The following is a 14322-nucleotide window of genomic DNA, read 5'->3' on the forward strand; positions in this document are numbered from 1 at the left end:
ACCTAGCGAAGAGCTAGCATTTGCAGGAGCTAGCCTGGCCCCAAGCCTCCCCTCCATGGCTGGGCCAGCCAAAAGCTCAATGCTTTTTGTCTCTGACGAGATGGCACCAAACAAACCAGCTCATTTTGAAAAATCTGGACACTTCTAGCGCCGCTGGTTCTTGGCTCCATTTATCCATTGGGGGAAGAAGGTTAATGCACTATAGAAGTTCTTAAATCCTTTTTATTTTTGACACCTTGAGTGCTCAATTTTTTTTAAAGTGACATTCTTCAATGTGGGGAGAGGCTGGCTGTTGAGAAGGGAGGAATGTGGGAGGAGACTTTCCTTTTGGTTCCCCCCAGAGTCTAAAGGTGGGGGAGGGTAAGAGAGGAACTGGGATTGTTCCCCTTCATCAACCAATCAATCATCCCTGCTACTCCTCCCTTCAGTCTCTCCCTGGGCTCTGGTTAGGAGTGAAGAGGCAGAAAGATATTAGAAAGGCAAGGGAGAGGGGGAGGACAGGAGGGAAAAGACAGAGATAAGGAGAGAAATATGTTTTTGCCCAGGAACCCTTGTCATCAGCTTATAAGTGGCGGAGAAGAGATAAAATTGCCAAGAGAAGCCCCACAATTACCAAAGCATGCTAGGAATTGCAGTGAAATTCTGGATTCCACAGCTCATTTAATATATAATATAAGAATATCCTGGATGGATATTCTTAGAACCTGGATCCTCTAGGATTAGTTCAGGGGTACCAGGTCACCTGTAGCATAACCCAGATGGCATGGTGCTGCCCAGATGTCTTGTCACCACTATAGAGCCATTTCTAAAGGTTCATCTGTATTTTTGAACCTTTTTTCCAGCCTACACCTCACATTTAGTTCTAGAAATATGTCTGTGCTACAAGCAGCTTCCACAACCAAGAGCCCCTTTTCATTATTAATAGGACTATAAACTCACTTTGGTCAATCATGAGAACTTTTTTTTGTAGGTTAGATATTGCAGTAGAGTGAATTAAAAGCATTCAACAATTCAATCCAGTCTCCATCCTCTTGCCCTTTGTATCTGATCCCAGGCCATCCCCTCTTTGCTGAGTCCAGCCTGGCCCACTAGCCCTGTCCATGTCATCCCAAGTCTCCCACTCAGCTTGCGAAACCATAAATGCCATTGAAATAGAAACAATCTTTGTCCATTCTCCTTACAGTGCACACCTGTCTGAAATCTATTTTACACTGTCCAAGGTCTCCATCCCTTTCCCTTACTTTTACATATGTGGATTCTGGGACTGAACATCAGAAGAATGGTGTATAGACCTTGCAAGTCAGACAGCTTCCACTACTGCTAAAAGTATAAAGCATAAAGGTGACTATTTGGATGTAAGATGCCAAAGGCAGACCCTGGAAACAGTTTCAAATTCCAGTAAGGGAGGTGAGGACCTGAATCCTATGTGGCAATATAAGATTAAGTGACTTGTCAAGCTCATAGAGTGAACTGGTGAGAGAGCCAAGACCAGGACAGATCAATGTACTTCTGGTCCAACGGTCTTCCCATTGTACCCTGATAGTCTCATCTCACCAGAAATTGTTCCTTAAGAGTTGGCCCCTTGCTAATGTTAATGTGGAGTGAGCATCAGTTCAATGAAAGGACTGGCTCATCTGTATCTCAGGGATGCATAGTCCTTTTCACTATCCAAGGCAACCAAAGACCAATGCGAAAACAGAAGGGCTTTCAGGAAGTCCAGGGCAATACCCTCCTGAAAAGCTATCTACATGGACCAAGACAAAGAGGAGGCCAATTCTCTGATGTCCCCTCCCTACTGTCAGAGGATGTTATTGTGGGCTCAGGCATCTTTTCCATGCAACTTACTGGGAGAAGCCAGAGAACCACAGGACAAATGAATTTCAAAAAGAGTTTCAACAGCTAGAGTTTCCCATCCCCAAACCCCATCATGTGCCCAGCTCTGCAGTTATCATAGCAGACTCTGAATAAAGCCTCTTTTCTTGGGCAGGGTGGGTGCTGAAAGCCCAGCTTCAGAGATGGATTAGGGCTGAGGAATGGAAGTTGCTCTGGATATGTGTTTTGGGCATAATGGATCACCCAGCAACCAAAATTGGTCCATTTCAATTTACCCAAGTAGTGTCTCCTCTCCAAACACACACGCACTAATCCTATTTTACATCTTCAATGTACTTTTACATTTTTTTTGATACTTTTGCATTTTTTAAAGAGTATTCATGACCACTGTTATATTTGATCCTTACAACAAAGAGTTAGGCGGGGCCAAGATCATCCTGATTTGACTGATGAAGAAAATGAAGCACAGAGAGGTTGTTATTTGTTCAAGGTCACATAGCAAGTAGGTGCAAGAACCAACATAATACCTCTGATCTCTTGACTCCTGGTCCAGGGCTCTTTCTCATACCATGCTAAGGAGCATGTAGAGATTCAATAAAAGAAATGGCCTATGCATGTCTCATTGTGAAGACAAACGAACAAAGCAACCACCGCCCTCCCATAAAAGTACAAATCACATCACCCCAGCTCCCGTTTGACCTCTGACAATGCTCTCAGAACACTCAGTCGTCCATTGGCTGCTCTAAGAACAGTTGCCATTCTGAGGAGTAAGGGGTAGGAATGTTATTTTTGGATCAGATCTGTGATTTTCTCTTATGTAAGGAACTTCCTATTTGCCAAAGAAGATCAGCACCTGCACTGTGACTTTTCATCTTGGCCAGCTGCCTGAGGTACTGGGAAGCTAGAGTGACAAACTAGTAGGTTTTAGAGGTGGGACCTGAACCCAGGTCTTCCTGGCTTGAAGGCCGGTCCAGGATCCCACACTGACTTTCCACAGCTGCCATGCTGATGGAAGCAGGCAAACCTCTGCTGTGCACTCTGGTGGGATGTGGTTCTATGAATGGACTCTAAAGAATGCTCTGTGGGATTCTGGAAGATGAACTCACAGTATTTTGGTGGCAGACAGCTTTGCCATCTTTAAACTATATTTGTTGCCTAGACATGGGAGTTCTTAACCCACATCAGGGACCTTTCGGCAGTTTGGTGAAGCCCATGACCCCCTTCTCAGAACATTTTTTTAATGCATAAAATAAAATACATAGGATTACAAAGGAAACCAGTTATACTGTAATAAAATTGTCAAAATATATATTTTTTAAAGTTCACAGACTCCAAGTTAAGTACAATTGCTCCAGATTAAGGCTAGTACCAGAGAGTACCAAGTAATTTTCTTCTGACTGTAACATGAGCCAGGCAAGCCAGTTTAGATCAAGTTTTAATAAGTACCACATTCATTAGTCTACAACTGTCCAGAATCAAGTATTCTCTGGAGACCTTGGCTTTTCTAACAAGGGCTATAGTCAATAATGGCCTTCCTGGAAAAGTCTAAGAGGGGTCTACCATGGCTATGGACTGCAGTTTCCATTTTATTTTCCTTATTTGCCTATAGACTGAATTCTTTTAGTCCCTGACCGATTTCTTTCCTATCAACCAAATGATTCAGTGGCAAAATGCTTATTCCTGAGGCCTAACTTCTTTTAAAAAATCTATAGGGAGTTCTTATGGCAATCTCAGGTCTTCCTGAGTGTTGTTATTTCCCCCCCCCACCCCCGCCCTTTTCCTGCATTGTCTCTTAAGTGGTGATTCACAACCCGTGGTCTTTGTCAGATAGGAGCCAGAACAGTGTTCTTTAACCAAAGGCATCCCCACCTTGGGTTCTACACTAACTGAAGCTGACTCTTCCTTCTCCCCTGTGCCAGGCTCAGATTCTGGAGAGGACCACAGAGAACTTCCCCCCTAGCCAGGATCTAACCTCCCACCCTGGGCCAAGGAGGAGGCCCAGGGCCACTATCCTGGGCAGGTGCACTCACCGTGGTTTCGTCTTCATGGAGCACCTGGTCGTAACCGCTCAGAGCGACACAGAAGATGATTGCTGTGACATCCTCGAAGCAGTGAATCCACTTCTTGCGTTCAGATCTCTGGCCCCCGACATCAAATAGCCTGAGAGACAGAGAGAGATAGGGAGAGTAGGGGATGATTCCAGTGCCTGAGGCAGGGAGCTGGAGCCTTTGGTCACTTTCTCTGCATAGTCGCCTTCACCCCATTCCCTTCCCCATAATGATGTATTGGAGAAGGAGACAGGAGACTGAGAATGTCTTTTTACAACCAGAGTCCCAGGGCCCTGCACCTCAGAGGGCTCCCCTCACCCCCACTGGCATAGCTCCTGAAGGCAGGTAAACCATAAGAACCTCCTGTCCTCAAAACTCTTCTCTGAAGTAAGTGCCCTCTCACTTGATTTCTGAATTGCTGTCCTTCTAGGGCAAATCTCAAAGCCCTGAGCAGTACAAAAGAGTATAGTACTTGGGATCACACTCAAGATACCTATAATCTCATTGACAAACCTAAAAATATCTTAGGGAACCCCTCCTTTCTTTCTTTTTTTTTTTTTTGTCTTTTTGGAGGGGGAAAAGCAGGCCAATTGGGGTTGAGTGATTTGCCTGAGGTCACACAGCTAGTAAGTGTTTTAAGTATCTGAGGCCGGATTTGAACTCAGGTCCTCCCGACTCCAGGGCACTTCACTGCACTACCTAGCTGCCCCAAGCACCCTCCTTTCAAGATAAGAATGACAAACTTTGATGGTTATATAGTGGTATTAACTTTTTGAAGCTATCTTGTCTTCATTCAACCCTTAAAATAGTCCTATGAGGCAGCTAGGGTCAATTTATCCTCATCTTATAGATGAAGAAACCAAGACCCAGGGTGAGAATTCATAAGCTCCAGGTCACACAATGAGTTAGTGGCAGAATTGGTCTAGGACTTTAGCCTCCTGCCTCCTTGGTCCTGTTCCTTTCAGTACTGTAGGGGCAGCAGGAGCTGTGAACCCCTATGGGGGGGGGGAGCAGAGAACCACATTTTTCTTCCACAGTGGGTTAATCTCAATCAAAACAAATAGAGAAGTTAAGGAATGATGATGGGAGCAGCTTACAAATGACTCAACAGCCCCAGAGTATCTGCACTGACTGCAGCAGAGAGGCTAACCTGGGCTGCTCTGGGAGACAGGATCAGCATTGCCCCAACTGCAGAGGAAGTCATGCCCTTAGCTCTTGGGATCTGCAATCTAATTAAGTTGAGAGTGAACAAACCAATCAATCTGATATCAAATTAACTTTCCACGCTCTCCTAGGTCCCCTAACAAATAATAGCTTTGGGAATGGACCTGGAAGGACAATGGATCAGAAATCACCTGACCCTCCCCATGATCCCTCTCTGGGCCACCCCTCATGATTCCAGGAACTATCAGGATTCATCCAGCTCATGGTCAGGGTGGGCCCAACCTCTGATGGCAACTAGAAGGTGTCTCCAAGCCTCAGAGCTATATATGGACTCTTGACCACATTCTCCATTAACATATCCCCAAAAGTGGGCAGGCCACATTTCCCCTAGGTGACAGAGACTGTCTTAATGGCAGGGCAGTTAGACTCCGCTGGGGATAGGTGCTCTATTGAGGAGTATGGCCAAATTCCCCCTTAGGCCTTCTGAACATAAAGCAGATTACTGGGCTGTAGGGCAAAGTTGTCCATTCCTTAGGTCTACCACATGTGTCCTCATCAATAGTTCTTAAAAGTTGGGACAATTACCACCACTTCCTATGGGTCATTAAAGGAACCTTGTTCCTCTCACATCAGCAACTTCTCCTTGGACCCCTCTGGAGAAGCCACACCCCTGCATGTAGACTTTCCAACCCCACCTCTCCAGTCCAAAGTACAGAGATATAGACATTTAAAGTAAGTAAAAGAACAGAACTGGCAGGATCTTAAGAATCCAGGCTTTGAGAACAGGGCTTTATGGAAAATGGGGCAGCATCTGTTTTGCTTCTTCCTTCAACCCTGAGAGAAATCCAGTATGTTATCCCCATACCCTCTATAAAGACCTTCCAAAGAAACCCCTTCCTCCTTTCAGCCAGCTGGCACCAACACTCAGGACGGTTGGGAACCCTGCCCTTTATATCCACCCTTCTCTCAAGCTTTATTCTTTTCTCCGGATTCTTCAAGGGGATGTTTTCCAGAAGGTAGTGGCACACATACAGTACTTTTCCCTGACTGCTCCTATCCAGATGTGGTCACACCAGACCCTCTAGAATCCTCTCAAAATCTTTGGGTCTATCTAAGCACGGGTGGAGGCATCCCTTTCTCAGGGAGCAGACGTTGTGTATTTTTCCTCTCTCTCTCCTCTATCGCCGTTCTGCTCAGTCCATTGAAATGACCACCTCCTTTGCTCATAGGGACGTGGTCTTCCCCTGGAGATTAAAGCTCCCACAGCAGTACTTGATACCACATCTGGTGTGCTGCCCACTTTTGCTCCTTCTTTTCATCCATACAAATCTTACCCATGCTTCAAGGTCTGGCTCATGGCCCACCCCACTGAAGCCTCCTATGGTCATTCAAGCCCAAACCAATTTGTCTCTTATATGAAGATACTCACTGGGCTCTTGGACTAACACAGAATCTTAAAGTTGGAGGAGCCACAGTGGCTATCTACTCTTGGTATTCAAGTCACCCTTGCTTCTGCCTAAAGACCAATCTTCATGGAGGGGGACCCATGGCCTCCTGAGACAGCCCGTTTTGCTTCAGTCTAGCTCTAATCATCAGGAAGTTTCTCCTTGTATCAAATCTAAATCTGCCTCTCTCCAACTGTTATCCATTGTTCTTTTGCCTCATGAGGCCAAGCAGAAAAAGCCTAGACCGTCTTCCAAACGATAGCCTTCCAAAATAGCCGACCATGGATGTCATCACTCTCCTGAATCTTCCCTTCTCCAGGGGAAACATCTTTTCCCTTCCCTTCAATCAATGTTCATTGTATATTATACCTTGTACTCCTTAACATACAAGGCCACATAGTCTCTGATTGTTCCATATGTGTAATTCCTACCTCCACAATAAGGCTCCTTGAGGACAGACTTTACATCTGCTCCCTTCCCCCCAACTCCCAGTACCCAGCACACATCTGAGAAAACAACCAGTGTTTGGTTCATGCTGACTAAGTGACTGGAATGGCAGCTCTCTTACAGCAGCCGTGGAGGAGGAGAAGGAAGGAGGAGGGTGAAGTTGAAGATCTCTTAACACTAGCTTGACCTGAACCTTTTGGTCATGAAGTTAGTCCTTGTTTATCTGGATGGCCCATCTACTCTCCTTGAGACACTTTCCAAATACCATGGGTATTTTCCATTGACCTCACCTGAAGTGGAGGTTTTTGAATGTGAAGTGGGTTTCTACAATGCCGGTGGTTTTGACCCTGGTTCGGAGGATGTCTTGCTCTGTGGGCTGGTAGTCCCCGGCTCCGATTCGATCTAAGCTGTCTAGGTAGCTGGAAAAAGACAAAACATAAAAGGAACAGGCTTGCTCATGTATACTGACAAGGACTTGCTTAGAAAACTCTTTGAACATGTGGAAGCCCCTGACCTTGCCTCACTGATCCTTCATTGTCTCAGTCTCCCTTGTAGGTCTGGGAACTATCCAGAATTTCCCCACCGCCTCTGTGCTGGACCAGCTCAGCTGCGCTGATAGTCCCAGGCTATTGACAGGCTACAGGTTCTTATTGGAGCCTCTGACCAGTAGAAACTGTCTCCCTCCTCCCAACTCTAGGTCCCTGGGGTGACCTTCCTTACTCTGATACCCTTGATTTGACTTTTCCTTCCTTTTACCATTCCTGATCCTTCCAGCCTGAGCTAATGTCTCCTAGTATCCTACTCCAAGTTCAGCAGACCCTCAGCACTGCCAATAGAATGTAAGCTGCTTGAGGACAGGCACTGTTTCATTTTGAATCCCTGGCTAGCACAGTATCCTGGCATATAGTAGGTGCTTAATAAATACTTGCTGACTGACTGATTGATCAATGATCCCATGGCTGTTCCTGAGAGTCCCAAACTCAATCTTCCAGTTGGGGTCTCCTATAACATCTATGTGCTACCTTCTAAGGCACTAAACATGTGATAATGTGTATTTCAGTTTTTTAAAAATATTTTAAACTAATTTCTGGAGGTTCTTTTGTGTTTCTCCCTCAGCAACCAACACGGTGGTATGCTGATAGCAGATGCTTAATGCTTGTTGAATGAATGAATGTTCAAGTATGGTGTAGCCTCACAAGAGCTTTGTGTAATGCAGACAGCTACCAATATTTGTCTAGACAAAGGTATTTTATACTCAATTTTATGGCCTTTGACATCTCATATGCTGTCTTTATTTCTCACCGGTAGAGAGTTATACTTTTGCTATTTCACTAGAAATGTCCTTACAAACACTGGGGACAGGGTGTGTTATTTCAGGACAACTTGACCAAGCTCTCTTTCAAGATAGTGGGAATCCTTTCATCTTGAGACTCAGAGATAGGGAAGAGAGGCAAAAGTTTGCTTTGTGTCTTATAGGCAGCAGGACTAAGGACCTGATTTCTAGGGTCCTCAGGACTTTGGAAGGGCTCAGACTCAAGGCAACAGGAAGAGTCACTAATGGTGGCAGGAAGTCATGGACCCAGAGACTAGAGTATCCTAGGATTTAGACCTTGGCAATCATGCAGGTCATGCCCTCATTTTGTACACGAGGTGCAGAGGTGAAGTAATTTACTTGAGGTCCCACAGGGAAGTAAATAGCATGGTGTAGATATGAATCCAAGTCCTGTGATTCCAAACCCAGTGTCCTTTTCACTAAATCATGCTAGGACACAAGCTCTGTGTGAATAGGCTGAACTTCTTAGCCTTCATAGGAGAGAGGCAAATGGCTCCTTGCCCTGTAAGCATGTCCAATCCCAGCTGCCATGCCTCATCAGCCTGAGTTTCTAGCTTTTTTTTCCCTTTTGCATCATGTCCCTAAGCTCATTTGGGAATCTACCTACCCATCTACCTACCCACCCAGGATGCTGTAGGACTCATTTCTTTCCCCAGATGCTTCCATTCCACAACTAGCCCCATTATGTTTTGCCAGAGAAATCCCCTTGGCAGTTATAGTTGAGTCCATGTGGCAGGGACATGGGACACCAACCCCTCCCTGCTCCTTCCCAGAAAAGTCTAGCCCTCCAGGGTGGTTCTTCCTGTTCTAGACTATGGTACTATAAGGATAAAAACTGGTCCTAGCTGTTTCAGGCCTACAGGCAAGTGCTTTAAAGGCAAGGTTGAATTATAGTTGATAACTATCATCCAACTAACTCCTACAACCCTACTGCTAAAGCAGGGGATTCTGGGTACTGAAGGGCTGTGCCATAGGAGAAGAGTAAAGCTGGTCCAGGAAGGTCAGACAGAGTGGCCTTACTGGGGCTATGTACAGGGATGGCAGAGATGCTCTTTCTGCACATTTGCACAACTGCATTCTATGATATTTAGACTTCCTTTTTGGAGCTGAGGGTAGCTCCCTCCTCCTCCCCTTCCTAAGTGAAATTTCCTCATATTTCTTTGTCTAAGCAATCTGATGAGCTCATTTAACTAAGATGTTAATGGGGGGGGGCAATATTGTTACCCATCTCAGAAACATAGGTAGTGAATACCTGTACTCCTGGAGAAGCAAAACCTTAACCCCAAAGGAAGCATCTTTAGTGATGGGGACCTCAGTACCCTGGAGGGCCAGTGGGATAAGTACTAAGGATCAGGGTAGCTTTCTTGGTCATCGGCCAATAATATGATATGCTTAGGGGTGCCACTATGTTGTGGGTCTTCTTATAGTTGGGAGGAGGATGAAGCAACAAGACATTCTCAAATTGTGAAAGGGGTATGCCAGGAAGGCAGCATGGTACAGTGGAAACAGTGCTGGTTTTAGAATCAGAAGACCTTCCTTTAATTTTTGGCTCTGTTTCTTACTACTTGTGTGACCTTGGACAAGTCCCTTATCTGCTCGAGGCTTGTGTTTCCTCATCTGTAAAATGAGGGGGTTGGACAAGATGGCCTCTAAGTCCCTTCCGATTGTAGAGCTATGATACTCTGAAAAGAATAAAAACTGGTCCCAGCTGCTTCAGGGCTATAGGCAAGTGCATTAAAGGCAAAGTTGAATTCTAGTTGCTAAGGAAACTGATGATCTTGGAAAATAGCCTTTGGCAAGAGTCTGGAAACCAGCAATAATGTAAGCAACAATAATAATAACAGTTTACATTTCTGGAGCGCTTAAAAAACCCCCCTTTGAGATAGGCAGTGCAAGTATTATTATTAAGTACTTTAATTACATAAAACTGAGTCAAAGACAGGCATGACAGTGTAGGGGAAAGTGTTTGACTGGGAGTCAAAAGACCCCAGTTCAAGTCCCAGCTCTGCTTCTTACTACTTCTAACCTTGGAAAAGACAACTGACTTCTCTGGACGCATTTCCTTTGCTATAAACCGAAAAGATGGGACCGGATGTCTTTTAATTTTTTTTTTTAGTTCTAACTCCGTGATGCCAAGTACAGAGTTTTGTTCATGGCATTCATTATCCCTTTTTCAGCATCCTGCTCCCTTTTATTGTGACTTGCCTAGATCAGGGAAAGGAAAGGTGTGGGAAATATGGGGGCAACATGGGCTCCAGGATGGGGAGAAATGATTGAACCAGGGAAAAACCAAGATTTTCTTTAGCCAGGTATCAGTCCTTCACTGGAGGGGACTGGTGCTATTCCTCCCTTGGAGCAAGTCAAGTAGGTGAGTGGGAGGGGGATAGGAGGAAGATAATATGCCTGGTGATTTAGCAGATGCTTATTAGCACATAGCACATAAGCACACCCTTAAATCATTATTGATTGACTGGTTGGTTTCCTGAGGAGGACTCTGTTCTAGAGGAGTCTGAGGAGGGTCTCTATAGTACAGGGGCAAGAATACTGGATTTGGAGACAGAGGGCATGGATCAAATTCTGATTTTATTACTTTCCTCATCATAGAATCAGTGATTTAGTGCTAAAAGGGACATTAGCACCATCATTTGTATAGATGAAGAAACTAAGCCCCAGAGAGATGCTTTGTCCAAAGTCACATAGGAAGTAGGTGACCGGACCAAGATATGAACTGAGTCCTCTGAATCCAAATTCATGATTTTATTTTACCACTTTGCCCCATGGCTACCCCTCTTTATTACTGGGTATTAAAGTTCTACAGCCTTGGGCAAGACATTTCCTCCTCTCTGGTCACAGTTTTCTTCTCTGTGGTTGGATTAGATGATATCTAACGTTCCTTCTAATTCTAAAACCAATAATTCTATGAAGCCCAGTGTTCTGTGTGGTTTATTAGAACCATAAACTCAGCAGATTCAGAGGAATGCTGGAGAGCAGGTTTCAAAACGTCCTTTCCTTTCCCTGTGTATGAAAGATTTGGTTCTGAAGCCACACATTAAAGAAACTGCTTCAAGTCCCTTGATCCTCAATTCCTATGGCCAGGGTACAAAGGCATTGTGACATCACATTGTGACATCGCTGTTCATTAGCTGATCCTAATAGAATTCCTCCTGACATCTCTGTGATACTGACGTAACTCGATTCTTTTCACTGAGCAAATGGGAGTAACTGAGGCAGAAAGGAGGGTAGCAAATAGTTGACAGTATCTGGCTCAAGGCTGAAACTGGGCAGGAGATCCAGAGGATCAGAGCTAGTCACTTTAAGTGCCTTGAGAGCAGACACTGGTCCATTTTTATCTGTATCTTAGGGGCTGCCTAGCACAGTGCCTAATGTCTAGTAGGTGGCTAATAAATGCTTGTTGATAGATTGATTGATTCTGGGGGCAAAGCGCTGAAGAGGAAGCTGGTACTCTTTGTGATAATAACTGCCCTAAGGCTTGCTGACACTACAAATGAAGGGAAAGGCTGTATTTTGGGAGCCTGTTCCCCTTTAGAGGGTCACACATATCCCATGAGCTCTATGGTTCCTCCTAGCTCTAAGTCTTATAAGCCTATAATTGTATCAATCATATGACCCAAAGATTCCTGCCTCCTTAACTTAGAGGTGAATCTCACTGAAAGTAACAGATATGTTCTTGAAAGGTCATATGTAAAACGAATGCTTAAAAAATGGAACTGTATTTTGAATGAATGCCCTAGAAGGGCTGGCTGTATGAGGGAAATTTGTGGTTTAAAAAAAAAAACTTTTAGCAAAAACACCATACCTTCTTCTTTCCCTGCTGTGCAGTAAGTAACTTGGTCAAAACAGGGTGGGACAGCCCTGAAGACAGACAGTTTTCATTTCCCTGCTTGTAAATTCTGGCCTTTGGGATCACAGGCTCACAGATCTAGGGCTGGAAAGGCCCTTAGAGGCCATCTAGTCCAATTGCCTCTTTTCACAGATGGGAGAACTGAGGCTCAGGGCAAAGTGACTAACCCACACTCACAGTATCGGCAGGCTAGCATATATATGCAGACTAGCATAGCCGAGATTCAAAACTAGGTCCTCTGATGGAATCTGAGAAGAATGGATCCAGACTTTTTTTTTCCTCCTCTTTCCCATCCCTGAGTGAGCTATAACAGGATGTTTGTTGAAACAAAAACAAGGGGGAGGTAGCCCAAGGGAGTAGAAGGAAACCTAGCCCAGAAATCAGGAGTTGGCAGTCCTGGCTTTGCCACAGACAGGCTGTGTTACACTGAGAAGTCTCCTTTCCCTCTCTGGGCCTCTGTTTTCTCATTTTCAAAACGAAGATCCGCTAAGGTCTCTTAAGCTCTGACATTCTAGTATTTCCGTTTCTTTCTTTCATTCTTTTTTTTTTTTGTTTGTTTGCTGAAAGTCCTCTCCCATGCACCACCTGGTGGCTGGACACAGCATTAATGCTACCACAGGCCTCCCTTCTGCTCTTGGGGAGTGGCTGAGCTCTGGAACCGGCAGGCAAAGTGTTCATTTGGGGCTTTTGGACATGGAATGTCTTGATTCTCCCTTCACGTCTGCCCTCCCTGCAACCACTCTAAAGGAGGTGCCAGACTGTCGAGGTCCCAATTCACACTGGGAATTAGGTAGGTGGGCACCTGTCCTTGAATAAATGAAGCAACTGAATATATGGATTTGGAGTCAGGGCCCTGGAAAGCAATCTGAGCCTCCTCAGCACTCAGCCCCTCAGACATTTAACCCTTTCCCAGTTTTGAGAAATACTTGAAATATTTTTATTTTATGAATTCTTTTAAAAATTATAAATCTTACAAATTTTGTAAATACTTTAAGTGGCTAATGGCTCAGCACAAAATCACAACATGCAAAAGTATATGTAAACTATAAAGTGCTATATAAGTATGAGCTATTAAATAATAAAGAATAAGGAATCATGTTATAGCAGAAAAAACACTAGACTTGAAGCCAGAATCCCTAGAGCTGAATACAAGCTCAGACACATCACTGTTGTGTGATTGTGGACAATTCACTCAGGCGTTGCGAGACTCAGTTTCTTCATCATGAAACAGGTATAATAATATCCACATTAACCTTTACATAAGGCTGTTGTGAAGAAAATAACTTTAATAGAAATATGAAAACACTGAATCACAAAAGGCACCCCAGAGGAAATGGAGTCCAATCTGTACCCACAAGTGGTCATCCAGCCTTGGCCTAAAGGCATTCAGTGAGTAGAAATTCACTATTTTACAGGGCAATTTTAAACCTTTAGAGTTAAAGCACTTAAGAAATGTAGGGCATTATAATTGTTTTTTTTTTATAATAAAGTCATATTTGAATAGGGCTTTCTACTTTCGGAAGCCCTTTCTCATGCATCATCTCATTTGATCACCACCCACAGCACCCCTGTGGAGCTGAGCAGTCAGGGATTATCTTTATTTAACACATGAGGAAACTGAAGCTCAGAAAGGTTGACTTGCCCGGAAAGGTGTGAATTGTCACACAGCAAGCCAGAGACAAAGCCAGAACTAGAATCCAGATCTCCTGTAATCAGAATTCCATTCATTAGAATATGAACTCCTTCAAAGCAGGGACTTGCTTTTTTCTATTTGTATTCTTAGCTCTTAGTACAGTACTTGCACATACTAAATGCTTAATAAGTGCTTTACTCATTCATTTCAACAAACATCTATTTTTTTTTGAGGCAATGGAGTTAAGTGACTTGTCCAAGGAAACACAGCTAGTAAGTATCTGAGGCTGGATTTGAACTCAGGTCCTTCTGATTTAAGGTCTGGTGCTCTATCTACTTAACTGCCTAGTTGCCCCGACAAACATCTATTGAGAGCCTATTAATAATCAAGGCATTGGGCTAGGTGCTGATAACAGTTAAGTCAAGGAGGCAACAGGAGTCTCCAACCCTGGGCTAGTGCTTCTTTCACCCTTAATTTATAGCAATGGTCATGCTGACTTGGCTTGGGCATGGTGCTGGTGCTCTTCAAATAACAGAGGTATTGTATGGGAGGAAGTA

General features: G+C 44.3%; 1 protein-coding gene across 1 annotated transcript in view; it reads right to left on the reverse strand.

The window, feature by feature from the left end:
* GNAO1 (G protein subunit alpha o1) overlaps positions 1-14322 on the reverse strand; it is a 140701-nt gene that overhangs the window by 19042 nt on the left and 107337 nt on the right. Inside the window, exons 3-4 of the mRNA XM_069082445.1 lie at positions 7228-7356; positions 3864-3993 (exon numbers count right to left, since the gene is read on the reverse strand). Coding sequence (XP_068938546.1) covers positions 3864-3993; positions 7228-7356 — 259 coding nt within the window. The remainder of the gene's footprint in view (positions 1-3863; positions 3994-7227; positions 7357-14322) is intronic.

Source organism: Petaurus breviceps, unplaced genomic scaffold (genome assembly GCF_028583685.1).
Source record: "Petaurus breviceps papuanus isolate PSGF00001 unplaced genomic scaffold, PetGlider_PUasm1.0 166, whole genome shotgun sequence".
Classification (NCBI taxonomy): domain Eukaryota; kingdom Metazoa; phylum Chordata; class Mammalia; order Diprotodontia; family Petauridae; genus Petaurus; species Petaurus breviceps.